Source organism: Tripterygium wilfordii, chromosome 3 (genome assembly GCF_013401445.1).
Source record: "Tripterygium wilfordii isolate XIE 37 chromosome 3, ASM1340144v1, whole genome shotgun sequence".
Taxonomy (NCBI): Eukaryota; Viridiplantae; Streptophyta; class Magnoliopsida; order Celastrales; family Celastraceae; genus Tripterygium; species Tripterygium wilfordii.
In genome coordinates this window covers 8,594,277-8,612,119 of record NC_052234.1, presented here as the reverse complement: position 1 = coordinate 8,612,119, position 17,843 = coordinate 8,594,277, and the positions used below count along the sequence as shown (strand labels likewise).

The 17,843-nt window shown below is 35.9% G+C and overlaps 2 protein-coding genes and 5 non-coding genes across 7 annotated transcripts; 5 read left to right on the top strand and 2 right to left on the bottom strand.

The window, feature by feature from the left end:
* Nucleotides 1–510: 510 nt before the first annotated feature.
* LOC119993335 (ALA-interacting subunit 1-like) lies at nt 511–5,043 on the bottom strand. Its single transcript, XM_038840436.1, has 8 exons — nt 4,840–5,043; nt 3,893–3,951; nt 3,678–3,752; nt 3,458–3,574; nt 3,253–3,323; nt 1,946–2,243; nt 1,516–1,805; nt 511–771 (listed from the first exon to the last, which is right to left on the bottom strand). Exons 1-8 carry the CDS (start codon nt 4,940–4,942, stop codon nt 711–713), a joined length of 1,074 nt encoding a protein of 357 aa, XP_038696364.1. The 5' UTR covers nt 4,943–5,043; the 3' UTR covers nt 511–710.
* A 2,142-nt stretch (nt 5,044–7,185) lies between these two features.
* On the top strand, nt 7,186–7,283 carry LOC119995745. Its single transcript, XR_005467704.1, has one exon. It is a non-coding gene; the product is annotated as a small nucleolar RNA Z103 (small nucleolar RNA).
* A 120-nt stretch (nt 7,284–7,403) lies between these two features.
* On the top strand, nt 7,404–7,501 carry LOC119995744. The gene has a single exon (XR_005467703.1). It is a non-coding gene; the product is annotated as a small nucleolar RNA Z103 (small nucleolar RNA).
* Nucleotides 7,502–7,595: 94 nt separating this feature from the next.
* Nucleotides 7,596–7,768, top strand: LOC119995753. The gene has a single exon (XR_005467712.1). It is a non-coding gene; the product is annotated as a small nucleolar RNA Z112 (small nucleolar RNA).
* A 38-nt stretch (nt 7,769–7,806) lies between these two features.
* Nucleotides 7,807–7,958, top strand: LOC119995761. The gene has a single exon (XR_005467720.1). It is a non-coding gene; the product is annotated as a small nucleolar RNA snoR2/U65 (small nucleolar RNA).
* Nucleotides 7,959–8,016: 58 nt separating this feature from the next.
* On the top strand, nt 8,017–8,103 carry LOC119995755. Its single transcript, XR_005467714.1, has one exon. It is a non-coding gene; the product is annotated as a small nucleolar RNA snoR77Y (small nucleolar RNA).
* Nucleotides 8,104–9,144: 1,041 nt separating this feature from the next.
* On the bottom strand, nt 9,145–14,550 carry LOC119986478 (protein SET DOMAIN GROUP 40). Its single transcript, XM_038831044.1, has 6 exons — nt 14,435–14,550; nt 13,612–13,923; nt 13,237–13,368; nt 13,010–13,150; nt 12,313–12,606; nt 9,145–9,817 (listed from the first exon to the last, which is right to left on the bottom strand). The coding sequence occupies exons 2-6, from the start codon at nt 13,921–13,923 to the stop codon at nt 9,218–9,220; spliced, it is 1,479 nt and encodes a 492-aa protein (XP_038686972.1). The 5' UTR covers nt 14,435–14,550; the 3' UTR covers nt 9,145–9,217.
* Between the last annotated feature and the right edge of the window lie 3,293 nt (nt 14,551–17,843).

Sequence of the window (17,843 nt, the reverse complement as noted above, 5' to 3'; positions counted from 1 at the left end):
AGAAGAACCATGACAGTGGGTGGAACGGTTAAGATAAGAGGAGGAACTAACTTAAGATAAGAGGAGGAACTAACTTGAGCATGAAGAAGCTAGGGCTTTTGACAATTTCTTTGGCACTATATAGCATGTGGGTGGACCATAACTATTGACCTCAATTCATGTATACCTAATGTTAACCTAATTTATTTTCTTCTAACTATACTTGTTGTATCAATGGGAAAGCATAATTTGGCATTCTCAAGAATTAGTCATAGACTCATAGTTATACTACTTTGTCCAATCTTTGTAACGTAATCTTTCATCACCCATTCACTATTGTAAAATTCTCTAGTTTTCAAATGACTCGGTCAACTCTATATAACTTAATTAGCACTAATAGTGCTACTAAGTATATCTGATGAGAGTGAAAGATGGACTCATGACTCCTGACATAAACAGGGCATTTCACACGGTTTAATCAAGTTGAGTGAAACTAGAATGAAGAGAGTTTTGCCATAAAACGCATAACAATGAACTAAAACCATCGAAGCGATCATGCCATTCCTACTAACGAATATGTAATGTAATGCATTTTGTTTGAAGCAGGAAATATGGATGATGGTAGAAAGTAGAAACTATATGCCAAATTGCCAAGTAGATTCACTCAAACAGAAAGATACAGAAATTATCCAAGAGATATAGCCGAAGGCGGAACATATCTGAAAACGGCCCTAATTTGCATGTCCTGACGGATGCTTGTTCCAAGACAAATATGATGTATCCCCAAGAGGCCTGCAACCAGAGCACAAAACCCATTTCAAACTTTGACAAAGGAGAAATACAAGCAGTTCTTCATAGCCCAAGAAGTCAATCACAATAATCCACATAAGAAAAAGAGAACAGGTGGCATTTAAAAGAATTACGGTATAAGAAACACGACATGACAAGGAACAAACATTCTAAATTAAGTGAAGTAGAAGATTCATAAGGAAATATCCCAGTGATTTTAACAAGATGTATAGAATCTATGTTTAAGCCAACCATCTTTAGCCAAAGTTGGATGTATGTGGATATTAATGCTTCACAGAAAGCACCTCTGAATCAGTTTCAGTTTGGAACTGCAAAATTTGCAGGCTAAAAACCTATCAGAATATGGGCTTCGACACGTTTATGATTGCCACATTGATCAAGGGCAAGGCGGAAAAAAGATAACACTGAATTTTGCATGTCATCATCTGACACCCAATGAATGAGAAACCCTTCTTCCATGGAACACTTCAGATGGGTGTACTTTCATGATTTAGTATACAAGAGGTTGATTATCGTAACAAATGATAAAACATGTATCAAGAATTTGATCATTTTTTAATGGGGATGCGAAAATATGCTATTCTTGCAAGTTCAATTACTGGAAATAGCTTGAATGCAACTTAGAGGTCATAGATTCAATTTTTCGAAACAACCTCTCCAAAAAAAGAAGGAACCTTCAATTATTTAAGCATTGAGATGATTTAAGATCTTGAACTGTTAACTCACCTTGGCTTGAAAACGTACACAAGGATAAAGCTTATTGCCAAGAACAAGCTCAGTCCACCAACGGTAAGGTATGCTATGCCCAGGAAATCGTTTTTTCCTCCTATCCAACTTGTAGTGGAAAGAACCAGCTTCTTTTTTCCTCCAAAGCTGTAAGTGTTATAGTTGTTCTCTATTGTAATAGAGATTTCTTCATTAGCTTTAAGGTCCTCTTCTATCCTCCCATAAAGTTTTCTAAAAGTTGACAATGCCGCAGTACGCATCCAAACAATCAGATCCTCTTGTTCACTCAACTATTCAAAGCAAAACCATCAAAAATTATTTCTATCATAAAATGGGGGGAAAGAGGAAAAAGAAAACACTAACAAAAATCATAAGTGATGAGGAAAACTGTTAGTATAAAGGAAGGAAGGAAGAGCATAAGGTTGCTTACAGGTATGCTTGAGTTGAGCTTTGCACCTCCAATCAAACCTCCGCTCTGGAAATTTTTAGGATAAACATCTGACCCAAATTTTCTCTCTTTGTCACTTTTCCATGCTATGTTCTTTTTGTTGATTTCTAGCACCTTGTTTTTTACGGATAACCTGTATGTGTCATTAAACAAACTCCATGCAATAAGGCCACAGGGTACAATGGGTCGATCTGGTGTACCACGTTCAGGCTCACACTCCTTTGATCCATACCCTGCATTCTTAGACTGCAGCTGATTGTCATCTCGACTTTTGACATATCTGGAGGCAATTTCCCATGTTTCATATGAAAATGATGGAAAGACTTCAGAAGCACGATAACATGATTATAGTGAAAATAACTGAGAATTTGTGCTAGATAGGAGGAATCACATCCAAAATTTCAAGTCACGCGGTAAGGAAGAGCATATATATGCATGAGATGGTTCATGCGCTTTTACGAACAGAATAAAAGTAAGAGCATCAGTAAACTCACATCTCTAAAATTAACAGGGAAACATAAATAAGTTCAGTCTAGTGTGATAATGGTTCTGTTTGTATCCGTGTATGTCTGTCTGAGCCTCTGAGGTGCCCCAAACAAGCTTCTCCTAGACGCAGACATGAACATAGCCATAAAAGAGAGAGGAGAACAGGAAATTTAACAAGGATTGTTCTATTAACTATTACTAATGTACAATATGTAATAAAATCCATCACATCAAACTTCCCACTTTCACATCTCTATTTTCGAAAGAGTCTTAGTATGTTAAAACAAAATGTTTGGCTAAACTCTAGCATCATACATATCAACTACAGTAAGCCTATATCTTGAATAAAAGTTTCCCAAAAAAATGAAACAAAACATTAAATACTATAAAACTAAGAATTCCATAAAGTAGACAATAATCCAGGAAAAACAGATGTGGAATTCTTAAGTGATTGACAGAAAGCACAAACCTAAAGATGGAAGACATTGTCAGTTCTTCAGTCAATGTTTTGTTGTCGTATCATGGTATCACTCAAAAATCCACATCATGAATCCAATAGAACACTACTAATAAAATATGCATGACAAATCAGTGTCTTAAAGCAATTTACAAACATCAACAGTTTCTAACTACAATTCCAGATATTGTCAACTTTTTAATCACAAATGAGTAAAGACATTGCATCAGAAAATCAGATGCATCAATTCAGAAGGAAAGAAATAGCCACTCTTTCGATTTGATGAAAAAGAAAAATGTAAAGAATATAACACTTCTACATATGCATTTGATTGCATTCTACATACCGTCGATGGTTCTGATAGAAGTTCTCTAGCTGATAATACAGAAAAACAGGACCTTTCATATGCTTTGGAACCTGCAAAAGATAACCAGTCATGCAAATTTTGCTGAACAATAGTTCCAAGTATAATTTGGAACCGAGCAGAGGATTTCTCTTCATGTAGGAGTACTAAGATATGACATCAAAAATAGAAGAGGACTTAGACTAACAATCACACTCCTGGTACAGGTCTTGTTGGTTTCACCACTTTGGATATAGGCAAGGTGATCATGACTATATTTGCCAGGAATGCACGTCTCATCATACCGGTCCACAATTTCCACCACCTACAAGTCAGAGAAAGCAAAATTCCATGTTGGAGATTCACCAGTCGAGAATGATACGGACTTTGTAATGGAAAGCATACAATTATGAGGATCTTATAATTACACTCTCTGATGCAAACAAGGAGACAAGGCCAATAGGGATGAAAAGACAGCCAATAAGGATAAATGTGGAAATGACCTGAAACCATCAAACCAAAATAACAAGGAAATAAGATATAGAGAATAAAAATTGAGCTTTGAAATGGGGGTACAGTAACGATGTTCTTTTTATAACTTACGTCAAATAAAATTAAATATGTAGTAACTAGTAAGTCATACCCATCCTGGAGTCAGAATTGGTTTGCAAGCAGGAAGCTCTTGCTGCGTGAACTTCGAATCTGCCGAAGAAGTAGGCACTTGTCACCCGATTGAAAATTCATAAAAGTTCTCTTGAACATGAACGTACAAGATTCGCAATATGGGGAACAGGTAAAAAGATTCTAAAAAAGAGAACCGAATTTATACAAAAATCAGTCATCTCAGACTCTCAGTGAACCATCTAATTCATCTAATAAAATTGAGTAAAGTAGGGCATGAAAGACTGGTAAAACAGCTAATGAGATGTGCGCATATCTTAAACCATATTGTATAGCATCAGGCGTTCGCACTGGGCTAAAATCTTTGCCATTTAAGAATAGAAAATGCACCAGAAAATTGAAAAGTGCCTTAAAGAAGAAATAAACTCTCTTGACAATCAAAGCTTTACACCCCATTAATTGAAAACAATACGTATGGGCTTGCAATATTATCCATGGCAATGACAACGATAACCAGGTGAAAATTAGAGCCAGAAATTTAATGCAATTTTGTTGATTCATCGTCATTATCCTGTTTTGGAGAAATCCACCTTGCTTCTCAAAAATTAAACAACACCCACATCAAGAAACCAAACGAAATTAAGATTTTCAAACACAATATAGGTACACATACATCATTTATAAATCAGGACTCACAAGTGTTTGCAATGACTGAAGAAACAGTAGTTGAAGAGGAGAGAAAACGTGAAAAGGATCAAAAGGTGATCACATTTTTCATTGAGGAACACCCGCATCTATAAATCAAACCGAATCACAACTTTATATACTATACACACACATACAACATCCCATTCAAAAAAAAACACACACACACATACAACATCATAATCATATGTTGGAGCCCATAAGTTTTTACAAAAATTGATGTGGGTATTGTGCAGAAACATCAAAGGATAAAAGGGTTATCACATTTAGGTCTTTTGGAATGCTTTCTGGCACCGGAGGACGGATCGGAATTGGCACCATTATCGTCACCACCACCGCCCGAGCTCGTTGCTTCGTTGGCTTTCATTTCAATGATCACTGCAGGCTCCAGCGTGACACACAGAGAAATGGAACTACTTGGGGAAACAAAGAAAAAAAGGCCAAAAAAAAAAAAAGGGAAAACCTGGCTCGGGAAAAAAGGGTAAAGAAGCGGACATTGCAAATCAATAACTGACAAATCCTTATTTTAGATTTTGGGCCTCAATTACTGGATTTTGGAAGTTTTGGGCATGGATGATCGCATATAAACATTTCAAAGTTAAGCCCATAATGTATTCGGCTATTAAAAAATTGTAATCATCGCAAGGGATGGGGACCCAAGTCTAACATCATAAGTTTGGGTTTAATTTTTTATCGAAAATTCAAGTTGATAATAGGAGATTTATCCTCCCTTATAAACTAGATTCAAAAATCCACATCTTCCGATGTAGGATTCTCATTAGTTTGTATGAACATCTATTAAGACATTCTACATAATTTGTTAAGGAAATATTCATAATAACTTGAGAAATAGACGTTACATAATATTTTAAAACAACATATTAATTTCTAAACATCCATAATGCTACATATCGTTTTTAATCATTCATAATATTAACAAGCATTTCTCGAAAAATGACCCCACATTTGTGTTGCAATTTGATCTCTAATGAGTCTCTCATTTGAGCATTTTGGTGACATCAATATCTGTAAGTGTTGCACTTTGACTCGACTCATGAAAACAACTTTCTCTATGTCAAATTGTCAACATGCATTCTTGTATTCAAAAAATCAACCTCCAATTATCGTTCGCCCGCCGATGTTGGAGGTGCCTCTAAATATCTCACCAAGCATGTTATGCTCACAACATTCTTTTCTAAATGGCTTGTACTCTTTAATACTTTTCTATAAGAATTCAAATAATGGATGTTGGCATGTAAAATTTTAAGCAATAATAATAAAAAGTAAAATCTTGATATTACATACCTTGTAAAATTAATCCCACGCGTCTTTAGGAGCATTGACTTGGTTTCTGTCCAGCTCCCATGCAACCCTTGTGTGAGCGAGTAATGTAGAAAATAATCGATGCCTCATCTGTAAGCGGTTGAATTTTTCCTTTAATTTATCAACCCCATAATCTTTCCTTATAGCAATTATCATCTATTTATTTATGTGATTCCAAACATCGGGTCTAAAAATAGAGGTTTGCAACTTTCTTTGTTTAACTTTCTCATATACAATTGCAACAAATGCAACTAAATTTTGTCTTGACCAATACCAATGCCACTATTGTTGCCCATACCGTCTATTGAATCAATGTAAATTCAACTATGTTCATGTAAATTTTTTATAGCAGACTCTATTGTAAATGCATTAAACAATGTTATAATTTTTTATAAATTTTTAAAAAAATAATGATGGTATTTTGCTCGAGATTAAGAGTTCAACAACAATTTTTTTTGTTTCAAACAAAATCAAATTGAACATGAAAAAAAAAATGAAAATTTAGGACAGTTAAACATAAACATGAAATATCAAATATCTCTTTTGTCATGAATTTGATTTTTTTAGAAACAAAAATATGTCGCTAAACTCGTAATTCCGGTCAAACACAATTATATTTTTTAGGCAAGTTTTTTTTTTTTTTTGTATAATATAGGGGAAAAGGATGGGAGACTCGAACTCGATATCTCTATGAGATACAACATACATGAGTGTTATCTGAGTTACTCATGATTATATTGAGGTAAGCTCAATTAAATTCTTATTCGTAATTAGATAAAAGTCTCGTGAACATTATTTATTTATAATAAAAATAAACAACCAGCAAAAATGGAAAGCATTGTATCAGCCGTACACGTGGCAAATCTAGCTGTATCTAGGGTTTCTCGTTAGGTCATTCTAATTAGCCTCGCGCCTATAAATAAACCGCTCTCTCTCTCCATCACTCTATTCTTCCAGCCCCTCGAAGGTGCCGTCTTGGCAAGTTTAGGGTTTATGCTTCTCCGCAGCCCTTTAGGGTTAAATCTATTCGTTTTGTTGTTTTGGTATAGTTTATATTGGATTTGCGTGATTGATTTGGTGTTCTGCGTCATATACTGATTACCGGTGCTCGCAATCATTGGGCGCTGCGTATGAGTTGATGCTATAGTAGGTTTCTCCGTCTCTGCGTGTTCTGTGGACGCTTAGCTTATTCGTCTTCTTAATGCAGATCTGGATATATTTGATTTCTCTCTCTATCTGCTTTTGTTCGTCTCTTTTAGATAATTTTGTTTGTGAGAATCGATGTGGATGGAAGTGATGATTATTTCCCCAGATGATCGAAGCTGAACATACTGTGCGATTTTTCTCTCGTTTTATCGAGAGTCCAAGCCAAATTTCTGATCCGTCAACCACCTCTCTCTCTATCTTCAATTTTTATTTTTTTTTGCTTCGATTTTGAAATTTGGATGATTAAATGTGTCTTGCGATTAACCTTATATTCAATTTTGTTGGTGATAATGATTGAGATGGATTTGATGATTATTTCCCCAGATGATCGAAGCTGAACATACTGAGCGATTCTTTTCTCATTTTATTGAGAATCCAAGCCAGAACTCTGATCCATCATCTCATCTTCATCTTCACCATGAATTCTTTTTTCTATATTTTTAAAAAATTTCAATTCAATTTCTCAATTAGGAATAACAATTGTGATTGAAAACCCAGTGAGGAAGATAACCCATTGATAGGAAGTGCCGTATGACACTTTAATCCGCAGCGACCACACTGTGAGCCGTCTTGATCCCATCCACCAGTCAGCGATGATTTGGTCGGGACCAAGCTTCTCCGGTGTACCGCTGTGTGGGTGATTTGAAACGGGACTCTGAGGGTTTGTTTAATTAATAATGGATTCATATTTGTTCTTTGTAAAGTCCGATGCCACGTCGCCGGTAGTTCATATTGGACGGTGACCGGCGATGCTATGATTGGACTGAAAGCAAGTTTCATGTTTCGTTTCTTGATAGGAATCTGTAGACCGTTTAAACCGTTGATCTACGGAGCCGATTTGGGCGATTACATTTGATTATTTATTTTCTTCTTGGTTTTTTTTGCTTTGATTTAAAAGATTAGTAGGGGATGAAGCCAATGATGAATATCTTATTTAGTTGGAATTACCGGCTGAATTTCATTTGATGTCAAATATAGACTGGCTTTCTGAGGCTTCTTCGTGTACTAATATTGTGTTAAAAGTGGAAGAGAACTGGAATATCTTGATGCACCCAGAAGGGCTAGAACCCAGAATGTATGTAAATTTAACTCTGCAAATGATGAAGGGGAGGGTTAGAAGGATTGGAATGCTCTTTTGAGGGAATAATATGATTGGTTAAATAAGCTGGAGTGAGGGATATGATTTTATTTGGAATGGAGAATGATGAACTTCCTTTGCTAACGCAGCACCAAGAGATTATCTTGGTGTGATGAGCGGCAATTTCCACACGAGATTTCTGACTCTGTTCTCTGCTTGGTTGTTTGGAAAACAAAGGAAATTAACCAATATCCTGACGGGTCAAAGGATATACATGATACTGGCCCTATAAAAAAAATGAAGGATTTTCAGGATGGGAAAAACAAAAAACTAAGATAAATAAAAGGATAAAGGATATGATACCAAACCTACAAAAATTAAAGGATTTTCGGGAAGGGAAAAAAACAAAAAACCAAGATAAGGATGGTAGGAAAATTATTGTTTTTTTTTTCCTGATTTAATATGTGAAGATTGAAGAAATTTGTTGAACACCAAGAAGGTGCTCAAGAGGAACTCCAAAAAAGTATTACAGTTGCCTTAATTCTCTAATATCATTCAAGGACCCATGTTGTTTTCCCAAATAACTTCCCAGTAAGAGAGAGTCACATGGGATGGAGCCTTTAGAGCTCCAAAATTAGCCAAAGATGGGGAGGAGTCTGTGCTAAAACAATCTGTCCTTGGTATTCTTGCTGCATTTTCGGCGAACTTGGTTTGAATGAACCTTGGAACTCCTACATACGTGAAGAGAACTATTTTCCTGCTAAAGTTTATATTCCAACTAATGCCCTGTTGGGGATGGCCAGTCCAATAATTGTCCAGAAGCTTAAGTAGTTGCCATGGAAATAACCAATTAGGGCAGTGGCTTTTTCCATTTTTCAGATTCTGCGTCGAAATTGTGCAACTCAAAAGTCAAAGGTAAAGAAAAACATTCATCTCAAGAGCACTTCTCACAAGAGCAACTTTAGCAAAGCAGCAGCATTAAACCAATAAATATCAAAATTGCACAAGTTGGATAATGCCATGTTCACTTCTATTTTATAAGGACTTCATCCTCTCATTACAGTAAGAAATGCAGTCAACTAGAATCCTTTTATATCCAAGCCTCCATTGTATTGCTAATACCCATCTCTCCATTGACCTGCAAATCTTCCCAGAATCATCTGGTCTCTTCTGCAAAGTACAAGCTGCCAAGAAACTCAAGGCCTCGCCTTCAAGAGCAGAAAACTCCATCTTCAGGTCTGAGGGACTACTCCGGACTTTATCAATCACAGAGAGCAGTATATGATCTTCTTCGATAACCGTCGGTAGTTTTTCCAAAATAGTATGGCATTTCTTCAATAACCATTTGGTTACTGCTATCTCATTGTCTATTGATAAAAGAGATCCTGAATAAGCAAGGTGTCCGACTGACCTCCGCTGACTTGGCTGGGTTGCCCAGAGCCTCAAAGCAGACAATAAGGCGAAAGATGGCTCCCCATTTTCTTGAAGATACAATGACTCCTTCAGCCACGAGCTGGAAGAGTACATCTCAGGTTCCAAAGGAATAAATAACTTGTCATTCAGATTTCTGTTTAGAAGAAATCCATAGTGGTCGAGAAGTTCCAAATTTGTGTATGTTCCATAACTCAAAAGAACCTGCAAGCAGTCACTGTCAGAGAGCATTTGAAGTTGATCGTTTGATATACAAGATTTAAAATATAAAAAAATCTAAAAACAATAGACATGCCATCAAACTATCTTTTTTTCATCCTTAGATAGTTAAAGAAAGTTTAGCCCCACCACAAAAATTGAATGGCCTGCGCTCTTGAAATGCAAATAAAAGAGAGAAGATGGAATATAATGAAGGAATTACTCAATTTAATGAGGCCATGAGTTTTACTAAACTGCAACTGAACAAAGTGGTATGCAGAAGAAAAAGCAATAAAAACTCCACCAGAGTATCCTTTAAGTCTTCAAGATTCCATACTGGTTGAGAAGTTCCACATAAATAATACAAAATTCATTTATCGAATTTTAGCATAGTAAATTACTCAAAATTGCTTGTAATCCACCATTAAGTTACTTCATGATCCTGCTCGGATGTAAATTTTGACGCTACAAACAAAAACTCACTGTAAGGAACTACTGAAAAGAAACCACAAGAGGTACCTCTAGCCCCAAACTTCAAAACAAACAAACAAATGGAAGGAAAGAGAAATGTATTATTCAAAGAGAACATCCGACCTCAATATAACTGCGAAATGATAACAGAAAGAGTATCTCATTATCCATTGCTTGAAATGTCATGCAATGGCAAGAATCTAGAAACAACCAGAAGGAAATGAAAAGGTTCATGTAACAAACTGCATCCTGTCAATGAATCATTCTCCGCTCGTCTACCCCCTTATTTCTATTTAAATAAAGTGGTGAGTTTTTTCACCAATTGGAAAAAAAGAAAAAGAAAACAAGAAGCAGTGAGTATTTGGGATTTTTGGAGAAACCATCTACAGTGATCAGGTTGTCTCGACATTCAATGCGGAGTTCACCTACATGCATCCTAATTAACATAAGCTTCCATACAAATTTGGCATCCAAATTAATTTATGCTTCTCTTGCTTCTTGGTACTTGACTACCGACTACAGAACATCCAAAACTGACTGATTCCTCTGGCAGTATCAAACTTAGCCAATAACTCAGAGAATAAAAAACTTTACTCCTAATCCAGAATGCAAATGAACAATGGCACATCTAACAATCTTCAATTTTTTTGATGCGGATACACCATGCAAAAAACAGAGATCATTATGTCATATGACATTTAGGGATAGTTGATAAACCATTGAAGAAACAGTTAGCATCAGAGAGGAAAAGAGAAAACTACTTCAAAAGCAAGAGCTAATTAGACCTGTTGGTCAAGATTCGGAATCAGGAGGCATCAAAACTTTAAACCTTGCTATTATTTTTTCTTTCGAAGGCAAATTATTTTTACTGACAGACCACTAAGAAGGCGAAACCCAGAAAATAAGATAACAAAGCACAAGATCCAAGCCAAAGGGAGAAGAGACAACTAACTCTCAACTAATCTATGGGACCATAATAAGTTACTAAATAATCTGGAGGTCCAGAGTTAAAAGTCAGTTATCCATAACTACATCTACATCAGTCCCTTTGTTTTGAAAAGTACTTCAGTCTCGTTGTCCGAGAATATCCTTTTGTTTTTCTCTATCCATACCAGCCAGCAAGTAATCATAAAAATGAAACCTTCCCTCTAGGTTTGCTATCATGACTCACGCTTAGAAGAAAAGAAAATTCAAAAATAATTGGATCACAATGATAATGAAGTAAAATATATTTCTAAGATCAGCCACCATAAGGATCAGGCCAAGAAAGTAATATTTACATCTGAAATTCCCGCGCATCACTGATGGAAATTTCCTATTAATTGCATTCAAGAGGTACATATCCCACGGCCATTGCATATATACAACATTGAAATGACCCAACAGAATATATAATTCAATAATGAAGTTGATAGTGAATGACGGCTAAAGTTTAAAAGGAAAACAGACTAGAAGAACAAGAGCACTCACGCAAACCTTGCAAGAAATAGTTTCATATAACAATAATAAAATAAAATAAAAGGAGACTACCAAAAGCATTCCACACTGCCGTTATGACGTTAAATCTCTCAAGAGCAAAGAAAATCTGGGAGCTTATATGATGCCCATATGGCCATATGTAACTCGTGATCACTTACTTAGAGTAACTTAGTTTCCTCTGTCAGTTATGGTCTAAGTGTCTAACACATATATGATGAAGCAATGGATTTCAGTAGTTCCTTTCACAAAAGTATCAAGTCAAGACTCTAGAAACACATTAATATGGAAAAGTAAACTAGTTTCTTGACAGAACCAGAAGCGCCAATGGAAACATAACTGTCCGTGTTTTCCGTTTGTGTATACATCACAATCTAAACGGATGAAATTATGTCAGCTGAAAACTTCAAATTATTTTTCAGCATTTTATTTTCTTGGTTCTTTATTTGTATACTATAAACATGAAACCAAAGATGAACTACAAAATTATATACAAGAAACAGTCATATATTAGTACTTGGTTTAAGTCAAAAGTACTTTGCAGTTTGCAGTACCTGTTCGCCCTTTTTGTAGAATCTTCTAGCATAGAAACAGTATGCATCAACATCTTCCTCAAATCCAGCATCTATCAACCTCTGACAGTGCTTTTCACATTGATCTGCAGCTTCTGTGCCAGTAGTGTTCCCATATGGCAAAGAGCTAGCTTTCAAGGAAGAAGAATGCATACAATCCTTTATATTTTCAAATATATCTGGCTCGTCTCCAGGAGCAGTATAGTTAAATAAGTCTCCAACTGGACATAGACACCCGGCTTCATCCCAGGGAATATGTAGCGTTCTTGAGGATATCTACATAAAATGGGTCAAACTATCAAGATCAATTCCTCGTCAATTTGTCATATAAAAACTACATATGGGGAAAATAAAAGCACAACACTCTGTGAGGGTTGAAAGGCTTCCCAAATGAACACCCATATATTACCAAACCACAGTAAGCACATAGGGCAAGTGATTCACAAAATGAACAGCATCGAATTTTCAATAACACAAACATGGCCGAAGATGAAGCAATCTCAAGTATTTCCTAGCAACATGAATATTGATCAAGTTTTTCATAAGTACGGACTAAGGAAAAATTTACTATGAATGCGCATTTACATTAGCCAGGGTAATATATTGTGACTGTTGACACAGAAAGCGCAGCTCATATATCCTCAAATTAGCTTCGGAAGAGAGGACCAAGTATTCTCACCGTTGCTGAGGCCCAAAGCCATGCCCTAAAAGTGAGAAGCTGAGGTTTAAGCTTAAGCTCTTCCATCAATGCACTAGCTTCTTTCCACTCCAGTCTAGCCTTTGCCACTGCCGTCTCTGTAGCCCAAATAGCATCATCGACCTAACAAGAAGTTCAAAGAGATCCAAAATCACTTCATGTCAACAACTGAATGATATAAAAGAAACCCAAAAAATCAGAAACTGAACTTGGAAAGCTTGCTTCTCGAACTCACTGAAAGTTGCTAGTATGTCATAACTGTGCGGTAAGTGCATCAAATAAGGATACCAAAACGAGCTCTTTCCTTTACCCATCTCATATAACAGGCAAACAGCCAATATCTACATAAACAGAATCAACAAAGAGACATAAATGTCAATAAAGGATCATCTTTTCAAATGAACTACGCAGTAATTTCACATTAGGCGTGACTGGATTGCAATGAATGATCTCCTCAGAAACCAAACAATCACTCCCACCAACGGCAGGAGAGAAACAAGCACGATTATTGACAGCAACAGAGGAAATAAATTGCTTTCTGAGAAACCAAACAAGCACTCAAGAGATGAAGTAGAAAAACCAACATGGGTAGGGGAGAGGGAAGGATAGCCATTGACAGCAAAAGAGAGCTTATTGTCTTTAACAAGAAGACCATCTCTTGTGATTAAGGCCTGCTTTGGAACTCTGAGAACCAATTCTCCTTTCCTGAGATGACGCGAAGCAGCCAGACCTCTCCCCCCTTCCTTTGGGAAGTGAGAGATGGTGAGAGAATAGCCCAAACAAGTACCCCCTTCATCAAATTGAGATTGGAACGACCGAGTTAAGTCTGTTATTCCAAGCTTTGCGGCCCATCTCAGAAAGCTTTCCATGCTTCCTTCTCCTCCTGCTTCTCCCATCTATAATAGTATAATGTAAAACAGGAGACTCAACAATGTTTTTGGTAAATACCAAAACGATAGACAGATAATAATTATTATTATAATAAAAATTGGGATTATTTAAAATTATAAAAGTTTATTGGTATCAAGGAAAAAGGGAAATGGTATTTGAACCCTAAAATTAGTATTCTCATCCCAATGATTGGGTTCAATTATATTAATATTAGATTTTCTTGATTTATATGTGATTATCAATTTGATTTGATTGGCAAAGCATGTCCCTTTTACCACCAAAGTCTTGGTTCGAATCTTAAAACAAACATCTCTTTCTTTTGTTTTTTATTTTTTTAAAACATATTATAAAATTCCATTATGGTTGTTAAAATGCATTCCGTTATGGAAGTCGACAAATCGACGAGAAAACATGGCTACAGAAACACCAGAAAAGTCTAAATCGCCAAAGCAAACCCGTTAATCAAAACCCTGATCTAGGGTCGAAAATTGGTTTGAAATACTAAATTAAAAGTACCTCATAGAGGCTCTTGTCCTTCGTAGAAGATTGACCAATATCCTCTTGATGCTGCTCTTCTTCCACTCCGACTTCTTCCTCCCCTTCACGAGAAACCCTAGATTTCTTTCTCGGTTCGAATCTTAAAACAAGCTCTTTCTTTTGTTTTTTATTTTTTTAAAACATATTATAAAATTCCATTATGGTTGCTAAAATGCATTCCGTTATGAAAATCGTAAATAAGTGGTATCTATGCATTCTGTAATATTTTTGTTTTTCACTTTAATTTTATTATATAATCAATAAAAAAATTAGTTAAATTTTTATTGACTGACATTCAGGATATAGATATGCACAAAGCTGGAAGCAAATCACAATTTTCCATCATTTTTTGGGCTTTTTTATATTTTCAGTGAGCGAATAAGTTTATTATCAAAAATCAAATGTATATAAACAAAATCATATTATCATCTCTCATAAACTGATCAACATATAAAATATTCACACTAATTTATTTATGTTAAGCTTCCTAAGTGACAAGACGATATTGGATGGATCAAAAACTAACCAACAAAAACTAAATACAGTGGATAAATTAGGATTGAAACAATGTAACTTAACATATTTATTTGTTGAATAAGAGCCAATGGTATGAAATAATAAATCCGAGGATTCTTGCCATATATAAGGAATCAACACCATGTTTCATAAACTACTTTTGCCATAACTTCAAATCTGAACACCCCAATTGACATTTTTTCAAAATTGCTCCATGAGTTTTAAGAGCTTACCAAGGAATAGTCAATATTAACAAAATTTTATCATGTTTATAAAGAAAAAATATAATTTTATAAATTATACTAATCTGTGCTTTGAATGTGTTGTTCAAAACTACATGTACTTCTTCATTCGTTTCTCATTCACATCAAGCACTAAATATCCAATGTCAAGCTTTGCAACTCTTAAACTTTGCATCCAGCTCGAACTTCTAATTTAGAGGATATCAATACTTTTAGTTATGGTAACTAAGTCCGCATGATATACTTAAGCTTTAAAGTAGTTACATGTCCAAGTTAAGTGTAATAATAGATTGAGTATTTTCGGCCTTTTGTAATTAAACTAGAGAAAATGAATGTAGTTTGTCTTGATAGTGACCCAGTGATAGAGCCAAGTTGAATGAATACCCCTAAAATCATGTTCAAAGAAACTTTTATTAAACCAATATAGGTATTGATATTATCAAATAAAAGTTAGGGATGTCAATGAGTCGGGTATGTGATCGATACTTTTTATTGCAAGAAATACTTGCAACTCAATACCGACTGGTTTATCCCAATCGCAAGTGTACGTGCCTACTGACAGTATAATAGTGAATGGGGTCGAATCCACGAGGACTGTATTAATTACCAACTATAACTGCTAACAAAAGTGTAAATAAATATCACAGCTTCTAATATTAACTAGCAATAAAATTGAACTAAATATCAATGGATGAAAAACTAGCTTGGGTTTGGCTTGCCAACTACCTCCACCTATGCACACAGATTAATATGCAATCACACAATTTAAAAGTTTAACAATGTCAATTGAAAGGCCTTAGTCCAGCTGCAGTCAATTAGATTTCCCTAAACAACGATCCTGACTTTGGTCCAGTTGCAAGATCTTTTCTTATCAAAGGAGTCTTGGTTGGTCTATCCTAAGAGTTTCCTAAGATAAGCATAAGCACTAGGAAATCGACAGTTGCACAATTTAGGATAATGGTCTATTACCCAATCAATTATGTCCTATGTTCCCGAAACTTGGATCTTACGCAAGTTCTCGTTACTTCGTCAAACACCGGGTCATGGTCAGCCGAATATGTTTAACTAACAATTCCTAGAATTATGATGTTGATCAGGCATGCATAACAATAGGAAATAAGCAATCAATTCAGAGAACAAAGAATTAAACTTGGTCTGAATGTCAATTAAATCTGCGCACAAGGTTTATGGTAAAAGTATTATCAAACCCTAGCTAGAAAAGAGTTTAGCTACACATGCTCATAACTAAAACCATATAAATACTCATAGACAATGTTCAAATCAATGGAAGAGTAGAAATTTGCTGAAGAATTGATGTGCCCAGCTTTGATGTTGCTTCTCCTCCTTCCTGCCGACACCCACTTCTTCAATCTTTGGTCTTCGGCTGCGCAAAGTAAAGTCCTCCTTTTTGTCTCAGCTTAACACTCTTTATATAGTGCTTAGCAAGCCCTAAACTGGCCCAATTGTTCTTGCCACGTCAGCAACTTAATTAACACAAGTCTGGTTCCCACGTTCTGCGGCCGCGACAAGTTGCAAAACAGGTACCTGTGCATAAAAACACCAATATGGGCAGTATTTTGCACTAATCAACATAGAAAAATAATACTTTTAAGCCCATAAAACTAGGTGTATTTTACACCTAACAGTATGGAGTGGGGTTACTTACTTGCCTTAATCCCGCCATAGTGTTTGAGTATCTCTAGTGTTTGATACCTTGCCCAATATGGTATGGAGCGGGTTTACACTAAAATCTATCTATCTATACTTTACTTTAAAGTTGCTAGATTTGGACGTGAGTCCTGCATCTCTCTATACTCGCGAGAGTCGTTTCTCCGTTTTTGTTTTCGTTTTCGTCAAAACTCAAAAGTCCACTGTAGTTGTTCGATTCGTTGTACTGACATTTGATCATGGTCGTTCCAGCTATGCATGCATCTTCGAAATCAAGAATTAAACCCACCAAAGGTTACTTTTGGCTTGATTCTTCACTTTCTTACGGATATTTGGGGTACTTTTTGGCTTATATCCAGTTCACGCATCTACAATCCCTTTGATTCAATTCGTTTATGACAACAACCCCTTCGACGAAGAAGAAGAAATTAACCCTTTCTTTGTGAGTTTTTCTCTACCTGTATCTCTTTTGATCTCAATTCTGTGAGATTGTGAGATTTTGGTGTGGTGCTAACTTGGTTTATCATAGTTCTGTTTGTACCTCAGCGTTGGATTTATGAATAATTCGTTGAATTAATGGATCCATCTCTGGATAGCTAGATGCATGCATGTACCTGCTTTTGATGTATGCCTATAGGTGATTGGCGTGGTTACACTTTTCTTCAAGCTCTCTCCTCTCCTCTCTATTCCCGTCTCTCTGTTTTCTCCAACCATCGCCTCTTGGCTGATCTATGAACGCAAATCTAGAGAGCATGAGCAACTCTTGGCTAATAGCGATCGAGCATGGGCAACTCTTGGTTTGGAAGCTCTCTTCTGTCATTGTTCTACATCTAGTTGTGGGTTGGTTAAAACGATTTGCTCTCTAGTTGGGTCGGGCGAGCAGGTGAGCTTTGTTCAACGCATTTTTTTTCTTGCGTATTTGATTGTTCCTTCAAAATTGTAAACCTCAGTCACCCGCGCGT